We start from the raw sequence: 19,069 nt of genomic DNA on the forward strand, positions 1-19,069 counted from the left end.
CCCAATTCTAAAGCCTAATACTCTACTTAATAGATTGTAAGCTCTCAGGAGCAGGGCCCAATTATAACTGTACTGTCCTTCTTTATATTGTAAGATGCTGCGGAAACTGTTGGCACTATATAAAACCTGTATTGATGATAATAATGATAAAATAATCGTTATCTGGCTTACTCTCCCACTTTTATTATTCTGTTATAATAATACTAATAGAAATAATATATAAATCCTATATTATAATAATAATACATAAATCCTGTTTTATAATAATATTGATGATGATAATAATGATAAAAATACTCGTTATCTGGCTTAACCTTTCACTTATATTATTCTGTTGTAATAATAATAATAATAATAATAATAATAATAATATAAATAATATATAAATCCTATATTATAATACTATTGATGATGGTAATAATGATTAAAAATACTTGTTATCTGGCTTACGCTCTTACTTTAATTACTCTGTTTTAATAATAATAACACAAATAATATATAAATCCTGTATTATAATAATATTGATGATGATAATAATGATAAAAATACTCATTATCTGGCTTACTCTTTCACTTCTATTATTCTGTTTTATTAATAATAATAATAATAATAATAATATAAATACTATATAAATCCTATATTATAATAATAATATATAAATCCTGTATTATAATAATATTGATGATGATAATGATTAAAAATACTCGTTATCTGGCTTACTCTCTTACCTTAATTACTCTGTTTTAATGATAATAACACAAGTAATATATAAATCCTGTATTATAATAATATTGATGATGATAATAATGATAAAAATACTCGTTATCTGGCTTACTCTTTCACTTCTATTATTCTGTTTTATTATTAATAATAATAATAATAATAATAATAATAATATATAAATCCTGTATTATAATAATATTGATGATGATAATAATGATTAAAAATACTCGTTATCTGGCTTACTCTCTCACTTTAATTATTCTGTTTTAATAATAACACAATTAATATAAAAATCCTGTATTATAATAATAATATATAAATCCTGTATTATAATACTATTGATGATAATAATGATAAAAATACTCGTTATCTGGCTTACTATTTCACCTCTATTATTCTGTTTTATTAATAATGATTCTGTTAATAATAATAATAATAATAATAATAATAATAATAAAAATAATATATAAATCCTGTATTATAATAATAATAATTTTCCCCTTTTCGGAGACTGTTATCCTTTTTTGAAGATTTTTCTTAAAATTTTGCAAACCTCTGTGTATCAGTACTACCTGGACCTAGAAAAAGGGAAAGACCCCCAAAATCTTGTCCTACAAAATGAGTTCCAATTAAAAAAAAAAAAATAACCATGGAGGGTACTCAATTATGCAACTATGCAAGTGCTTCTAGATTGTAAGATCTTAAGGTGCAAGGCCCTCTGATTTCTCCTGTATTAAATTGTATTATAACTGTACTGTCTGCCCTCATGTTGCTGAGCAAACAATTAGCGCTTTATAAATCCTGTATAATAATAATAATAATGATATCCAATGGTTGTCACCGCTCAAAAACCAAGGATAAAAAATGGGCCCGGGTGCGCAGCAGAGACTGCAGTGCATATAAACCAAAAAAATTAGAGCGGCACTCGCGGGTCTTGAAAGGTGAACGCACGATGGCGGATTGATTCAACGTTTTGATGAGGCACAAGCTCGTCTTCCACATAATAATATATAAATTCTGAATAATAATATAATAATAATAATAATAATAATAACAATAATAATAATATAAATCCTGTATAATAATAATATAAAAATCCTGTATTATAATAATTCCCCTTTTCAGAGATTGTTATCCTCTTTTGCAGATTTTTCTTAAAATTTTGCTAAATCTCTGTGCACCAGTACTGCCTGGACATAGAAGAAGGGAAAGACCCCCAAAAGCTTGTCCTACAGAATGAGCTGTTAGCTCCAATTAATAAAATGTAAAAAAAAACAAAAAAAAAACAATGGACTGTAGTCAACTATGTTGTTGCAAGTGCTTCTAGATTGTAAGCTCTAAGGTGCAAGGCCCTCTGATTTCTCCTGTATTACATTTTATTATAACTGTACTGTCTGTCCTCATGTTGTAAAGCGCTGAGCAAACTGTTAGCACTATATATAAATTCTGTATAATAATAATAATAATAATAGTAATATATAAATCCTGTATAATAATAATATTAATATATAAATCCTGTATAATAATAATGATATCCAATGGTTGTCACCGCACACAAATCACACTCACGGGTCTTGAAAGGTGAGCGCACAATGGCGGTTTAATTTGATGTTTTGACGAAGCACAAGCTCATCTTCCTCAGAATAATAATATGTAAATCCTGCACGGCCCTCTGATGTCTCCTGTATTAAATTGTGTTGTAACTGTACTGTCTGCCCTCATTTTGCAAAGCTCTGAGCAAACTGCATTTTATAAATCCTGTATAATAATAATAATATTAATAATATTAATATATAAATACTGTATAATAATAATAATAATAATATATAAATACTGTATAATAATATTAATACTAATAATAATATATAATTCCTGAATAATAATAATAATAATAATAATAATAATATATTCATCATGTATAATAGTAATAATAATATATAAATCCTGTAATAATATTAATACTAATAATAATATATAAATCCTGAATAATAATAATAATACTAAAAATAATAATAATAATATATTCATCATGTATAATAGTAATAATAATAATAATAATATTAATATAAATCCTGTAAAATAATAATATTATATAAATCCTATATAATAAAATTATAATAATATATAAATCCTGTATAATAATAATATTATATAAATCCTGTATAATAAAATTATAATAATATATAAATCCTGTATAATAATAATAATAATATGATTAAGCATGGCCAAAATGTGTACGCCATGCCATGCACACTGAGGGTCCTCGAGTCCTAGACTAACGCTTCACAGAATAATATATATATATATATATATATTCCTTTATTGGGTTACCTGAGCATGGTCCTAGGCCACAGCTAGGTAACCCTTTGATTAACAGCTATATACTAAAGTGTACAAAAAAAAAGAGAATTTGCTTTGGATGTAGCTTGCTTGTATACATGGTGTCACCTACATCATGTATAGTGGGCTGGTGGGGTGGGGGGAGGATTAATCTCTATAACATTATAATACTGCAGTATATACTTGTGCTCTTAAAACAATAACATGTTCTATTCATATGTAAAGTACATTTGCCATCCTGTAGAAACCTTAGCATCTATTGAACCCCACCTATGGTCTGTATTGTGACTTGTCACATTCTTTTGCTTGTTACATAATTTATCTTTATTTAAAACCCATCAGAAAAAAAAAACATTTTTATTACAATAGTGTTCTTATCTATTTTTTATTTTATTTTATTTTTTTTCTCCTGTAATGTTCCTGCCTACAAGACCATTTGCAACACGTTTCAATTCTTTGTTCTAGAGGAGAGTCTTTATTTTAAAAGATTCCTCATATCACACCTGTCATTTTATTGATTTGGGGAAATCAATGAGTTTGTAAACCCATGGCTGATCTTGGCACCATAACCAACCATTAAATGCATTTCCAAAAGAGGCTGGAATTAATTATTTCTAGGAATATAAATAATGAAATATAATAATAATATATATAATAATAGCGATCAATCAATATAATAATAATAATCATCGTGATAAAAAAAATATAAACTAATAATAAAAAAAACAGACACATTCTCATCTACTCTATTTACACTGCCTAGTTCTTATTCTTCAGCTTTGTATCTGCTGCTCACCAGATTCATAGGAAAGGTGGCACAGAGGATGGGGGTGAGGGTGACAACTTCAGAATTTTTGCATTTCAGGAAATTCAGAATTTCCAAGGAATATGAATAAGAAATTTTATGTTTGCTAATAATAATATTAATAATAATCACCATCATATATAATTTAAAAAAATGAATTATTCTCATCTACAGACACTATTTACAATGGCCTAGTTCTTATTCTTTAACAGGTCACCTCAATGTATCTGCTGTTCACTAGATTCAAAGGAAAGGATGGAGATGGCACAGAAGATTGGGGATGAGGGTGACAGGTTCAGAATTTTAGGATTTTCAAAAATTTGGAATTTTCAAGGAATATACTAACAAAATGTAATCATCATCATCATCATCATCATTGCCATATAAATAATAATAAAAAATTGAATTATCATCTACCCAGACACTAACACTGCCTAATTTTTATTCAGCTTTACAAGTCACCTCAGTGTATCTGCTGTTCACCAGATTCATAGGAAAGGGTGGAGGTGAGGGTGACAGATTCAGAATTTTTGCATTTCCATGCTGAATTTTCAAGGAATATAAATAATAAAATATAATAATAATAATAATAATAATAATAATAATAATAATAATCACCATCCTCATATAAATAATAATTTTAAAAAAATGAATTTTTCTCATCTACCCAGACACTACTGCCTTGTTCTTATTCTTCAGCTTTACAAGTCACCTCATTAAATCTGATGTTCACGAGATTCATAGGAAAGGATGGAGATGGTACAGAGGATGGGGATGAGGGTGGCAGAGGAAGGGAAATAAAATGAGAGCTGAGGAATGTATGTCAGTTATCACACTTCTATAGACTTGTATCATTCTATAGACAAGTAGTTAGAGTAAGGAAGATATGATTATCTATAATATATGATAGATAGATAGATAGATAGATAGATAGATAGATAGATAGATAGATAGATAGATAGATAGATAGATAGATAGATAGATAGATAGATAGATAGATAGATAGATAGATAGATAGATCTATAGATATATCTATAGATATATATCTATATCTCTCTCTATATCTATATAGATATATATCTATATATATATCTATATAGAGATAGAGAGAGAGAGAGAGAGAGAGAGAGAGAGAGAGAGAGAGAGAGAGAGAGAGAGAGAGAGAGAGAGAGAGAGAGAGAGAGAGAGAGAGAGAGAGAGAGAGAGAGAGAGAGAGATACTAGAGTATAAGATAAGGCAACCAGCAAATCAAACCTCCTGTTCATAATTAAAAGCAAAAACACAAGCCACCCAAGACAACGGTAAATTACCCACATACATGTGCCAATACAATTAATGCATTCATTTCAGGAATTATTAACTAGTTTAACCCTACAATTAAAATAAATAAATAAATAATTGCAGAACTTGAACACTGGTCATAAAACCTGCTTAAGGAAATGTGCTGAAAACGAACATAAAAATCAGTAGGCATTAAAAAAGAAAAAAAAAGAAAGAAATCAGCAGCCAGTAAATACTCCTGGTTATAACCGACTACCACACACACACACCAATTGGAATTGAATACAGAATGCCCCTTACTATGAGTATAGGTACAATGCACACCTTTGATAAAGCAATATAAAATGAATCAGCTGTAATAAAACCTCCAATACGCTAAAAACTAGTACACCTGTGGTAATTCTCAAGCTAAAAAAAAAAAAAAATGGGAGAAAAATGTAAAATAATTGTATAGATACATATTACATACATACATTTATATATAAAAACATCAGATATATGTGCATCATATATGTTGTTGGTGTATTTCCATTCATTTTATACAGGTGCCGTTTACAAGCGTATGATCTATCTATCTATCTATCGATCTATCTATCTCTCTATCTATCTATCTATCTATCTATCTATCTATCTATCTATCTATCTATCTATCTATCTATCTATCTATCTATCTATCTATATATCGATCTATCTATTTATGTATAATATATCTATAGTGTATATATATATATATATATATATATATATATATATATATATATATATATATATATATATACATATATATATATATATATATATTAAGAAATTATTTAAAATTTATCAATATTAGATATATAAAAATGATAGTGATATACATGTATCATACTAATATATACATATATATATATATATATATATATATATATATATATATATATAAATGATATATTTATGATGCATAAAAACTGTATTTATATACATATATATATTTTTAAATGATATATATATAGTTAGTTTAAAAACTTGTAAACTGCACCTGTATTAATATGAATGAAAACACACCAACAACAGCAAAAGCACCTGTTTTCCAGCAGAAAACACATCTGGGATATAAAAAAACGTGGCATAACCACGTTTGGCAGACTTGATGATTTCTATGTGGATAGTGGTAGACATGGGCACAGTGCTCTCTCGCCTATATTGTATATAAAACAATTCGGTTGCTCAATAATCGATCTGTGTGTAGTACATGAGCCTTCACCACGTGCCACATGCGCATCTATAAGCCGATCAGGTCGCAGCTTCCTGTCCTCTGACAACTGTCATGTGAAAGTGTCGCATTGTTTGTCGCTTAGCTCACACATTATTATTCTGTAACTTCCTCGCCGAATCTTGACATTATCTCTCTCCATGTAGCTGACTACTTAAATTTAAAAGCATGAGATCTGATTCAGGGTAAAAGCAAATAATCCCCGTGGAGGAGCTGATGGGTGTTTATAGGGATATATTTGTGTCTTTTATGCCACGTTTTTTGAAGCTAAAAACGTTGACGTTTTTTCCGCTCACTAGTGTGCATGGAGAAAGAGTGTCCAGATTTGCGACATCGCGACATCAGGGTTGATTTACTATTAAATTAAGGGCAGTAATAGAGAGTGAATTTTAGTAAAAATCTGTTTTCACTTTTACTAATCATATGTAAGGAAAATACATAGAACATGATTTTTGCTAAGCAATAAATTGGGTATAACAATTGAACACAGCTCACCTTTATTTATCAAGGACCTGAATAATACTCCTACTACTACTAATCATAATTATTATTATTATTATTATTATTATTATTATTATTTAGAGACCCTTGATAAATAAAGGTGAGCTGTGTTCAATTGTTATACCTAATTTATTGCTTAGCAAAAATCATGTTCTATGTATTTTCCTTACATGTGATTATGATGATGATTATTTATGACTGTATAATCTTCCTACCATCAACTTTTGGCTTTTCCAAAACTATGTAATATGAGGACCTATCTCATTCATCCAATCAATCTGTATCCAATCAGGCAGCCCTTGCACTACATAGTTGTTAGTAGATCCAATCAGATGTACAATCAGATTGCAATGTGTGTGGTCCCTTTAGTACATTAACCCCCCCCCCCCCCCCCCCCCCCAGTGTGTAAAGAAAGTTATCAGTACTTTTCAGGCAGCCTGGTGACATCTCTGACATCTAATTACATTGTCACCTGAGTGTATCTACAGCTTTTGGAATTTTTAAAGATTCTTTGGAGCGTTTAGGAGCGGAGGCTGCTGGTGGTGCAAAGTGAGTGTTAGTAAATTAGTAAATAAGGTGAACCTTTGCAGGCTTTGCATTGCCAATTATGTGCAAGGGAAGCCCAACTCCCACCCCCCAAAACAATATACCCCTCAAAAAAATAAAATAAAATAAAAACAGGGTTTTTTCCTAACCCCTAACATTGAAAAGCGCGGCGAAAAACTGTTGGCGCCATATAAATCCTGTATAATAATAATAATATAAATCCTGTATAATAATAATTATAATAATAATAATAATAAAAATATAAATATTGTATAATAAAAAAAAAGTAATAACAACATATGATTGTACATTCAAATTGAACATTATTATTATTGTTATTATTATTATTATTATTATTATTATTATTGTTTTTGCTTACATATGATTGTCCATTGAGATTGACCAATTGTTATTGTTATTATTATTATTACTATTATTATTATTATTATTATTATTATTATTATTATTATTATTATTAATATAAGCATTTTATACAGAATAATAATAATAATAATAATAATAATAATAATAATAATAATAATAATAATAATAATAATAAAAATATAAATATTGTATAATAAAAAAAAAAAAAGTAATAACAACATATGATTGTACATTCAAACTGAACATTATTATTATTGTTATTATTATTATTATTATTATTATTATTGTTTTTGCTGACATATGATTGTCCATTGAGATTGAACAATTGTTATTGTTATTATTATTATTACTATTATTATTATTATTATTATTATTATTATTATTAATATAAGCATTTTATACAGAATAATAATAATAATAATAATAATAATATATGATTGTGCATTCAAATTGAATATTATTATTGTTAATAATATTATTATGGTTTTTGGTGACATATGATTGTCCATTCAGATTATATGTTATTATTATTATAAAATATATATAAAATAAGAGCTTACAATCTAATAGGGTGGTATAGGTTCTTCTTATTTACTAACATACACTACAGCCTCTACTCCTTTAGTAAATGACCTCCAGTATAAGTCTGAGAGGTATCTAGGGACCTGGAGCAGCTAATCCTGGACCACTATTGGAAAGGTCTGGAAATGAAGAGTATTTCTAAGGTCAGGCTGTGATAGGAGAGGGACAGGTGTAGTTCTATGTGAACCCCTATTGCAGGAAGATTCCACCTTTGCTGAGATCTGCCGATAAATATCGGTTCAGTTATGGGATGGGGGGGGGGCTCTTTAGTAACTAAACTGCTAATATCTCCATATAAAGGAAATGACAGCCAGAAGACAATTCTTGCCAACTGACAATCCTTCCAGGAGCCCCAGAGCAGAACTGAGAGTTGTTGTGTCTGTTAGATCTATATCGCTCTATCATTATCATTTATATCACATCCTAAATACTCGACTTATTTCCTAACACTGGATAGAATATAAAGCTCGGTCCCCTGTAAACTCTCCAATATACAAAGTGTTTTATATATATATATGTGTTACACACGCCAAGTCAGATCTCTTATATATGTCCTTCCGAATGTGTTCACTGTGTTACTGAATTGTACGATTATAGACGATGTGGAGGAGAAAGAAAGAAAGAAAGAAAGAAAGAAAGAAAGAAAGAAAGAAAGAAAGAAAGAAAGAAAGAAAGAAAGAAAGAAAGAAAGAAAGAAAGAAAGAAAGAAAGAAAGAAAGAAAGAAAGAAAGAAAGAAAGAAAGATACACAAAATAAAGGGGTGCAGCTATACACTTATGGAGAGTAAGCCGGTTGTAAACTATATACAAATGATAGAAATAAAGAAGATAGATAGATAGATAGATAGATAGATAGATAGATAGATAGATAGATAGATAGATAGATAGATAGATAGATAGATAGATAGATAGATACACAAAATAAAGGGGGTGCAGCTATACACTTATATACATAGGGAAAGAAAGAAAGAAAGAAAGAAAGAAAGAAAGAAAGAAAGAAAGAAAGAAAGAAAGAAAGAAAGAAAGAAAGAAAGAAAGAAAGAAAGAAAGAAAGAAAGAAAGAAAGAAAGAAAAATATAGATAGATAGATAGATAGATAGATAGATAGATAGATAGATAGATAGATAGATAGATAGATAGATAGATAGATGTAAACACAAAATAAAGGGGGGGGGCAGCTATACACTTATATACACTAGGGAAAGAAAGAAAGAAAGAAAGAAAGAAAGAAAGAAAGAAAGAAAGAAAAGAAAGAAAGAAAGAAAGAAAGAAAGAAAGAAAGAAAGAAAGAAAGAAAGAAAGAAAGAAAGAAAGAAAGAAAGAAAGAAAACAAGGAGAGTGAGACCGTTGTAAACTGTATACAAAAGATAGAAATAAAGAAGATAGATAGATAGATAGATAGATAGATAGATAGATAGATAGATAGATAGATAGATAGATAGATAGATAGATAGATAGATAGATAGATAGATAGATAGATAGATAGATATGATATCAGATCTCTATCCTCTCATATAAATCTATCCTCAGCAATGGCTCAGAGATGAGGGTAGAGTTCGGAGTGGAGCTCAGACCCTCCAGAATTACAGGCAGTCCTCAGAATGTTCTACACTTCTCTGTGTTCTTCTCCAGTGTTCAGAGATCCAACAAATCACATAAAACTCTCCAGATATCTGATCTCATATGTACTGCTGGGAGGCACAAGAGAGAAACGACCTCAACATAAGAAAGAATGTTCTGCTACAAGAGATATAAGAGATATGTAAAGATAATATTATCCTCTAGAGGAGCGACAGACAGAAATGATTTTGTTCTAAAATATTGACAGATATATTATGATGACATTTGTAACGATCTAAACATTGACAACACAGACGATTTCTGCTCTAATGGATAGAGATAATGTTATGTTCTGGATGATTGACAGGGACAGGTAGAAATCATTAAGCACTAAGATATGACAGAGATAATATTATGTTCCAGAAAATGGGCAGATATATTTAGATTTATAATATGATGTTCTAGAAGACTGTCAGAGCTATATCTATATCTTATATTCTAGAAGACTGTCAGAGCTATATATATATCTTATATTCTAGAAGACTGTCAGAGCTATATCTATATCTTATATATTAGAAGACTGTCAGAGCTGTATATCTATATCTTATATTCTAGAAGACTGTCAGAGCTATATCTATATGTTATTTTCTGGAAGACTGATAGCTGTAAGTTTAATAAACGGTGTAATTCTTGAACATTCTCTAACATGCTCTCTACACAGACCAGTTTCTCTCCTGCTCTGAAGGCTGTTTAAGAAATCTTATGATCAGAAGACTGGCAGAGCTATAGTTATACATATAATTTTATGTTCTGGAAGAGTGACAGAGACCTATATTTATAGATTTATTGATGTGCAAATAATATGTTCTAAAAGACAGAAATTACTCTGATGTAAAATATTATATCTAGAATATTATGTTCTAGAAAACATGAAGAGATATATTGAAAATATAAGAACATGTTCGAGAAATCAGGAGAACATAGCTAGAAAACTATAAATATTAATTTCTAGAAGGCATTAGGATATATACTCAAAATATAATATTATGCTCTAGGTGACTGACGGAGTTAGAGACAAAAATGTCAAAAATGACCAAAATGTATATATACTCTAAAACTGATACATATATGTGTATTTATTCCAGAAGAGAGAGGGAGAGAGAAGAGGAAGAGAGAGACAGAGAGAGGGGGGGGGTAGCGAGAGAAAGAAAGAAAGAAAGAAAGAAAGAAAGAAAGAAAGAAAGAAAGAGAGAGAAAGAAGAGGACATTATTAAATATATATATATATATAGATATATATAATATATTATACTTATAGTTCTATATATATATATATACACACACACACACACACACTAAAAGACTGAGGACTGCGAGAGGGAGGGGGGGAGTATAGAAATGCTGTAAATATGATAATGCAGAAAGGCAGAAAGTGTGAGAATAAAAATCATGTATTCAATAGAAAAAAGGGAGGAGGATGTAGTAGAAATAAAATCAATCAGTAGGGTTGGTGTACTTTGAATATATGTCTTTGCTCATCTTAGAATCTTCTAGTCTTACATTGTAAATATGCATCTTTGCTTGTCTTGGACTCTTCTGTTATTTCTTTATAAAATGTTATTTTGTATATATGTATTTTTGTTTATCTTATATTCTCCTGGTGTTACTTTGTGAATATATGTCCTAACTTATAGTGTCCTGGTGTTACTTTGTGATCAGCGCCTGTCAGAACCCCCTGGTGACTTCTGTGCACCCCCTCAGTGATCAGGGCATCCAGTGGAAGGTAAGTCCCCATCAATGGCATGCATTAGCAATCCTTCCCTTCTTTCTGCTCCTCTATTTGACCTCCTGACATGCCATCTACTAACAAACTCCCCTCCTGTCTACCCAGAGCATTCCATCCTATAATAACCCAGGTACGGATCATCTCTTACCATGCTGTGAGGAGGACCGAAGATATCCAAAATCCCTAGGTGTCCCTCTGTTGGAGGTTCCTTTGGTGGAACTTCAAACCCTCAGGAGATATTGCCAGGAAAAGCCTCAGTCCTACAAGCTGGTTTAAATGCCACCAACGTCCCTTTATATTGCAGTCCGCCTATATAAACCGGCTCCAAACAACAAATCTAGAAGGCATTTAAACCATTTGCAAACAAAAGATGTGTCTTTTTAATGAAGCAATTTGAATCTAGATTGATTTTTTTCCCTGCACTTAACCCATGCCTCTTGAGGTAATCGTTTCGTTCCCATGTAATCCAAAGCAGGCAAGGGGGGAAAAACACACAAACTACCTGCAATTAGAAACTGCAGAAAAAATGCCCAGGATAAGAGGCTGCAAGTGTCAATTTCAGCTGTCAATCAGACCATCCATCAGGCCACCCAAAGAATTGCAAATTTCATTTCTTCTAATGCTTGTAATTAAAAATCGATTTTTTTTCCTCCCCCCATTTATGCAGGAAAAAAACAAAAACTACAGACTTTAAACTAAATGTAGAAGTGTACTTTTCTACAAGACACCTATGTGAATGGGGCTACAATGTCATAAATCCCCAGAATGTCACATATTCCCAATCCCCCTAATGTCATATATTCCCAATCCCCCTAATGTCATATATTCCCAATCCATAATGTCATATATTCCCAATCCCCCTAATGTCTTATATCCCCAATCCATAATGTCATGTATTCCCAATCCCACTAATGTCATATATCCCAATCTCCATAATGTCAGATACTGTATCTTCAATCCCCCTAATGTCATATATCCCCAATCTCCATAATGTCATATACTGTATCTTCAATCCCCCCTAATGTCATATATCCTCAATTTCCATAATGTCATATATCACCAATCTCTAAAATGACATATAGAGCCCCAATCCCAATGTCACATATTCTTCATCCCTAGAATGTTATAGAGGCCCCCTATCTCCACAATGTCATATATTCTCATCCCCCTAATGTCATATAGTCCCAATCCCCCAATGTCATGATATTCTCCAATCCCCTAATGTCAATTATTCCCAACCCCCCTAATGTCATATATCCCCAATCTCTAAATGACATAGAGGCCCCAATCCCCCTAATGTCATAGAGGCCCCAATCCCCTAATGTCATATATTCCCAATACCACTAATGTCATATATTCCCAATCCCCCTAATGTCATATATTTCCGATCTCGATATGTCATATATTCCCAATCCCCCTAATGTCATATATTTTCAATTTCTAGAATGTTATAGAGGCCCCACTCCCCATAATGTCATATATTCCCAATCCCCCTAATGTCATATATCCCCAATCTCCATATCTTGCCATATATTCTCAATCCCCATAATGTCATATATTCCCAATCTCCATATTTGCCATATATTCTCAATCACCCATAATGTTAATATTCCCAATCCCCATAATGTCATATATCCCTACTCCCTAGGATGTCATATCCCCAATCTCTATAATGTCATAGAGCCCCCCAATTTATATAATACTGTATATCCCCAATCCCCATAATATCATATATCCCCAATCTTCATACACATCACAGAGCCCCAATCCCCCAGAGTGTCATAAAGCCCCAATGTCCAGAATGTTAATATATCCCCAATATCCACAATGTCATATATTGCTAATCTCTAGAATGTCACCACCCCCCCCCCCCCGACCCAAACCTCCAGAATGTCATCTATCTCCAGAATCTCATACATTCCTAATCACCTATACTGCCATATATCCCCAGTCCTCCATAATGCCATAGAGCCCCCAACTTTCATAATGTCGTATATTCCTAATCCCCATAATGTCATAGACCCCCATTCTATAATGTCATAGACCCATCTCCATAATGTCATAGACCCCCATCTCTAATGTCATAGACGCCCATCTCCATAATGTCATAGGCCCCCATCTCTAAATGTCATAGGACCCCCATCTCCATAATGTCATAGACCTCCATCCCCATAATGTCAAAGACCCCCATCTATCCATAATGTTATAGACCCCATATCTCCCTAATGTGCATAGACCCCCATCCCCATAATGTCATAGACCTCCAGTCTCCCATAATGTCATAGACCCCCATCTCTAGTCTAGTCATAGACCACCGATCATCCATAATGTCATAGACCCCCATCTCCATAATGTCATAGACCCCATCACCATAATGTCATAGACCCCCATCCCCATAATGTCATAGACCCCATCCCTGTAATGTCATAGACCCCCATCTCCATAATGTCATAGACCCCATCCCCATAATTGTCATAGACCCCCATCTTCCATAATGTCATAGACCCCCACTCTTAATGTCATAGACCCCCATCTACATAATGTCATAGACCTCCATCCCATAATGTCAAAGACCCCATCTACATAATGTCATAGACCCCCATCTACATAATGTCATAGACCCCCTTCTCCCTAATGTCATAGACCCCATCTCCATAATGTCATAGACCCCCATCTTCATAATGTCATAGACCCCATCCCCATAATGTCATAGACCCCCATCTCCATAATGTCATAGACCCCCATCTCCATAATGTCATAGACCCCCCATCTCTAATGTCATAGACCCCCATCTCCATAGTGTCATAGACCCCCCATCTCCATAATGTCATAGACCCCCATCTCTAATGTTATAGACCCCATCTCCATAATGTCCATAGACCTCCATCTCCATAATGTCATAGACCTCCATCTCCATAATGTCATAGACCCCCATCTACATAATGTCATAGACCCCCATCTACATAATGTCATAGACCCCCATCTCTAATGTCATAGACCCCCATCCCCCATAATGTCATAGACCCCATCCCCAGTCCATAATGTCATAGACCCCCATCTACATAATGTCATAGACCCCCCATCCCCATAATGTTATAGACCCCCATCTACATAATGTCATAGACCCCCATGTCCATAATGTCATAGACCCCCATGTCCATAATGTCATAGACCCCATCTCCATAATGTCATAGACCCCCATCTCCATAATGTCATAGACCCCCATCCCCATAATGTCATAGACCCCATCTCCATAATATCATAGACCCCCATCTCCATAGTGTCATAGACCCCCATCTCCATAATGTCATAGACCCCCATCTCTAATGTCATAGACCCCATCTCCATAATGTCATAGACCCCCATCTCCATAATGTCATGTACTCCCAAGATTTAGAATGCCATATAATCCCAACCTTCATAATATCATATCTCCAGAAAAAAAGTATTTATTTTACACACAATTATTTCCAACGTGCACCTCTTAAGGCTACATATTCATTCACAGAATTCAGTTCACAGACAGGGATAAGGATCTTTATTTTCAGTTCTCATTTAATAAATCTCAGGTCTGTGAAATAAGGATCCTTATGTGTTATCAGCCTGGAATATAGTCCGACCTATAGAGCCGAATGATGAGGATTTGTATTTTCAGCTGTCATTTTATTATCTTATTGGGCTAAAAAAATAACTTATTTTTTGGGGGGGAAAGAAAGGATCTTTACACTGCATGCGTTAGCCTGGAAGGGTCTTAGGGCCCGAGGATAACGATCTTTATTTAAAAATTTCATTGGAGTAAAAAAAAAAAAAAGAAAGGACTCACCTTGGTGAAAATAGGGATACTTATACTGGTGTGTTTGTTGGACTGAGATGGTCCTTGAGCCCATAAGGATAATAGGGATCAACTGTCATTTTTCAAAATCTCACTGGACTGAATTGAACATAACTGTCACTTTTGTGGAAATTGGGACTGTGAGCCCAAAGATAAGGATCGCTATTTCCACATATGTGACTGTCATTGCCAAAAGGCATCGGACTCAGCTAAACAGAACTGTCACCTTCGTAAAAAAATAAATAAATAAATAAATAAAATAAGGATCCCTATCCTGCTGTGCTTTGTGAATTGAGCTCAGATGTTGGTATTTGTTCACATCAACCCCCGAGCCTATCAGGATAAAGATCTTTATTATAAGCTGTAGCTTTAAAATCTCATTGGACTCAATTAAACAGAACTGTCACTTTTCTTGCAATAAGGTTGTGTTCGCTTTGTTAATGGAGGATAGGGATCGTTATTTCCAGCTAAACTGTCAATGTTTAGATCGCATTGGACTCAGTTGAACAGAACTGTCACTTTTTTTTTGCAATAAGGATCGTACTGTGTTAGCTTTGTTAAGGATATAGATCGTTATTTGCAGCTAATCTGTCAATATTTAGATCGCATTGGACTCGCGTTGAACAGAACTGTCACTTTTTTTTTTTTTGCAATATGGATCCTATAGTGTGTTAACTGTGTTAATGGGGGACAGGGATCGCTATTTGCAGTTATGTGACTGTCAATGTTTAGATCGCATTGAACAGAACTGTCACTTTTGTTGCAATAAGGAACTTGATGTGTTTTAGGTTTGTTAATGGAGAATACGGATCGATATTTCCAGCGACCTGAGGTCATATTTTTTTAAATGCCATTGGACCCAATTTGAACAGAACTGTCTGTTTTGTCGCAGAGGATCCTGCTATGTTAGCTTTGCTAATGGAGGATAAGGATCGCTATAGCTGGTGGCTGTAGTTTTTCAGACGCAATTGAACAGAACTGTCACTTATGTGAAAATGCTATAGCTTTGTGAATTAAGGATAAGGATCGTTCTTTTCAAGTATGCAACTGTCACTTTCAGATCACATTGGACTCAATTGAACAGAACTGTCACTTATGTGAAAATAAGGTTGCTATCCTTGTGAATGAAGCCTAAGGATAAGGATCGCTATTTTTCAAGCCTATAACTGTCACTTTCAGATCGCATTGGACCCAATTGAACAGAACTGTCACTTCTGTCGCAATAAGGATCCTGATACGTTAGCTCTGTTAATGGAGAATAGGGATCGCTATTTCGCGACTGTCACTTTCAGAATCGCGTGGTACTCAACTGAGCAGAACTGTCACTTTTGTGAAAAGTAGCATGCTAGCTTTTGTGAATGAAGCCTCAGGATGGGGATCTCTACTTTCTCCTATGTAACTGTCATTTTCTGTTCGCGTTGGACTCAGCTGAGCAGAACTGTCACTTTTAGGGAAATAAGGTTCTGGTGTGCTAGCTTTTGTGAATGAAGCCTCAGGATAAGGATCGCTATTTTTTCCTATAGTAACTGTCATTTTCTGAGCAGAACTGTCACTTAGGTGTGCTAGCTTTGTGAATGGAATTCCAGTGATGTAAAGATTTTGGGGTGTCCTCGTTAACCCTTTGTGTACAGAGGTGAGAATGAAAGGAGAAGGGAGCCTCACCTTTCCTGCAGAGTCCAGTTCTGGGTCCAGGTTGGTGCCCTCTGAATGAGGGGCCACATTCTCATTTTTCCAGTACATGGGGGCAGAGCAGTGCCAGGGCTAGCAGGGGGCTAAGAAGCAGCTGGGTCCAGATTGGATGGGGAGGGAGGGGGGGATGGGGGGGTACAATCCACACAGTGTTCAGGCTCTGGTAGAGGGGCTCCAGCTTCCAATCATCCCTCCATTCTTCATGTCCAGGATTGCTGTGTGTGACCACAAGGAGGGGAAGCTGGGACTGCCAGGACTCCTTCCTTCCACCTTCCTGTAGGATGGAGCAGAGAGGCAGGAAAAGAAGGGAAGGGACTGCTCAGCTCTGCAGAAGTCTCCAAGAAGTGCCGGCTGAGGTCCACCTACCCCAGAAGAAGAGTCACCACCACCATCCAGGAGGACCATCCACAGGAGGACAACCAGAGGGACTCCAGCAGGGACTGAGGAACTTCACCCTGCAGGGACCAATCACTCAGCTGCAGCAATCAGGGGCCCCAATGTGGAGCTCTGCTCTGCCACAGGATCCCCCCAAGTCTGACCTCCAGGACATGTCCATGGATGGACCGACCAAGTCCTCTGATGTGCGGAGTCCTGGACAGGAACTTTGGCTGGGTGGAGGGAATGTTCTGTACTAATAGATGGAGGAGACTCTGCACAGGGACCCTCAGAATGTTCCTGGAGGAGAGGATGATGTGGGCTGAAATCTCCCCTCCCCCCTCCTTCCTTCACATGATCACCCCCAACTGCTCCATGCAGATTCCTGTCCCTGAGCAAACCAGGACTGAGAAAGATCTATCTATCTATCTATCTCTTCCGTCCCTCAGCAAACTCTTTCTTTCTTTCTTTCTTTCTTTCTTTCTTTCTTTCTTTCTTTCTTTCTTTCTTTCTTTCTTTCTTTCTTTCTTTCTTTCTTTCTTTCTTTCTTTCTTTCTTTCTTTCTTTCTTTCTTTCTTTCTTTCTTTCTTTCTTTCTTTCTTTCTTTCTTTCTTTCTTTCTTTCTTTCTTTCTTTCTTTCTTTCTTTCTTTCTTTCTCCCTGGTGAGCACTTGTGGGCATCCTTGTGGGCACTGCTGATGGGTCTGCGCTGATAATCAATACGCTGAATATCAGTGCAGACCCCTGGATCGATCTATCTATCTATCTATCTATCTATCTATCTATCTATCTATCTATCTATCTATCTATCTATCTATCTATCTATCTATCTATCTATCTATCTATCTATCTATCTATCTATCTATCTATCTATAATGTTGACTTTAAAATCAATGTAAACCTTATAACTAAACATGTAGTAAATGATCTTTTCTTGGGATGGGGGGTGTTGGGGGAGTGGTGGTGACCTCTGACCTCTATACACAGAGCTGTAGGTTGTGGTTGGATGTTGTGTGTTGTATACACCTGACCCCAGCAATCTGTAAGATCAGAGGGACGGAGGTCAGGAGTATTCTATATATTGCATAGCCCAAGTAAGAAGTACAGGGAGAAGATACTGGCAGGATCACTATAAATTTTATTTTTCATAGTTTTACACAGACATCAGTTCAGTTTTTAGGTTTCCATACACTTTAAGTGAAAAGTCTGTACGGTTTTATTAAATCACCCCCAATGCTCCCTACATATGATGTGGACATATTAGGGATGTTTGTCTTCACCACTGACTCTCAGTCATGTACAGATGATGAAGGTGAATAGGGATTTGCTTTGCACATTATTGTATGACTGAATAATAATAATAATAATAATAATAATAATAATAATAATAATAATATATTATATTATTATTATTG

General features: G+C 34.0%; 1 protein-coding gene across 1 annotated transcript in view; it reads right to left on the reverse strand.

Moving 5' to 3' along the window:
• The window catches only part of LHX6 (LIM homeobox 6), a 184,144-nt gene extending 166,188 nt beyond the window's left edge, over positions 1 to 17,956 (reverse strand). Inside the window, exon 1 of the mRNA XM_073600667.1 lies at positions 17,254 to 17,956. Within this exon, the coding sequence (XP_073456768.1) occupies positions 17,254 to 17,331 (78 nt within the window). The 5' untranslated portion in view covers positions 17,332 to 17,956. The remainder of the gene's footprint in view (positions 1 to 17,253) is intronic.
• Positions 17,957 to 19,069: the final 1,113 nt, after the last annotated feature.

The sequence above is a fragment of the Aquarana catesbeiana genome, linkage group LG09, assembly GCF_042186555.1.
Source record: "Aquarana catesbeiana isolate 2022-GZ linkage group LG09, ASM4218655v1, whole genome shotgun sequence".
Lineage (NCBI taxonomy): Eukaryota > Metazoa > Chordata > Amphibia > Anura > Ranidae > Aquarana > Aquarana catesbeiana.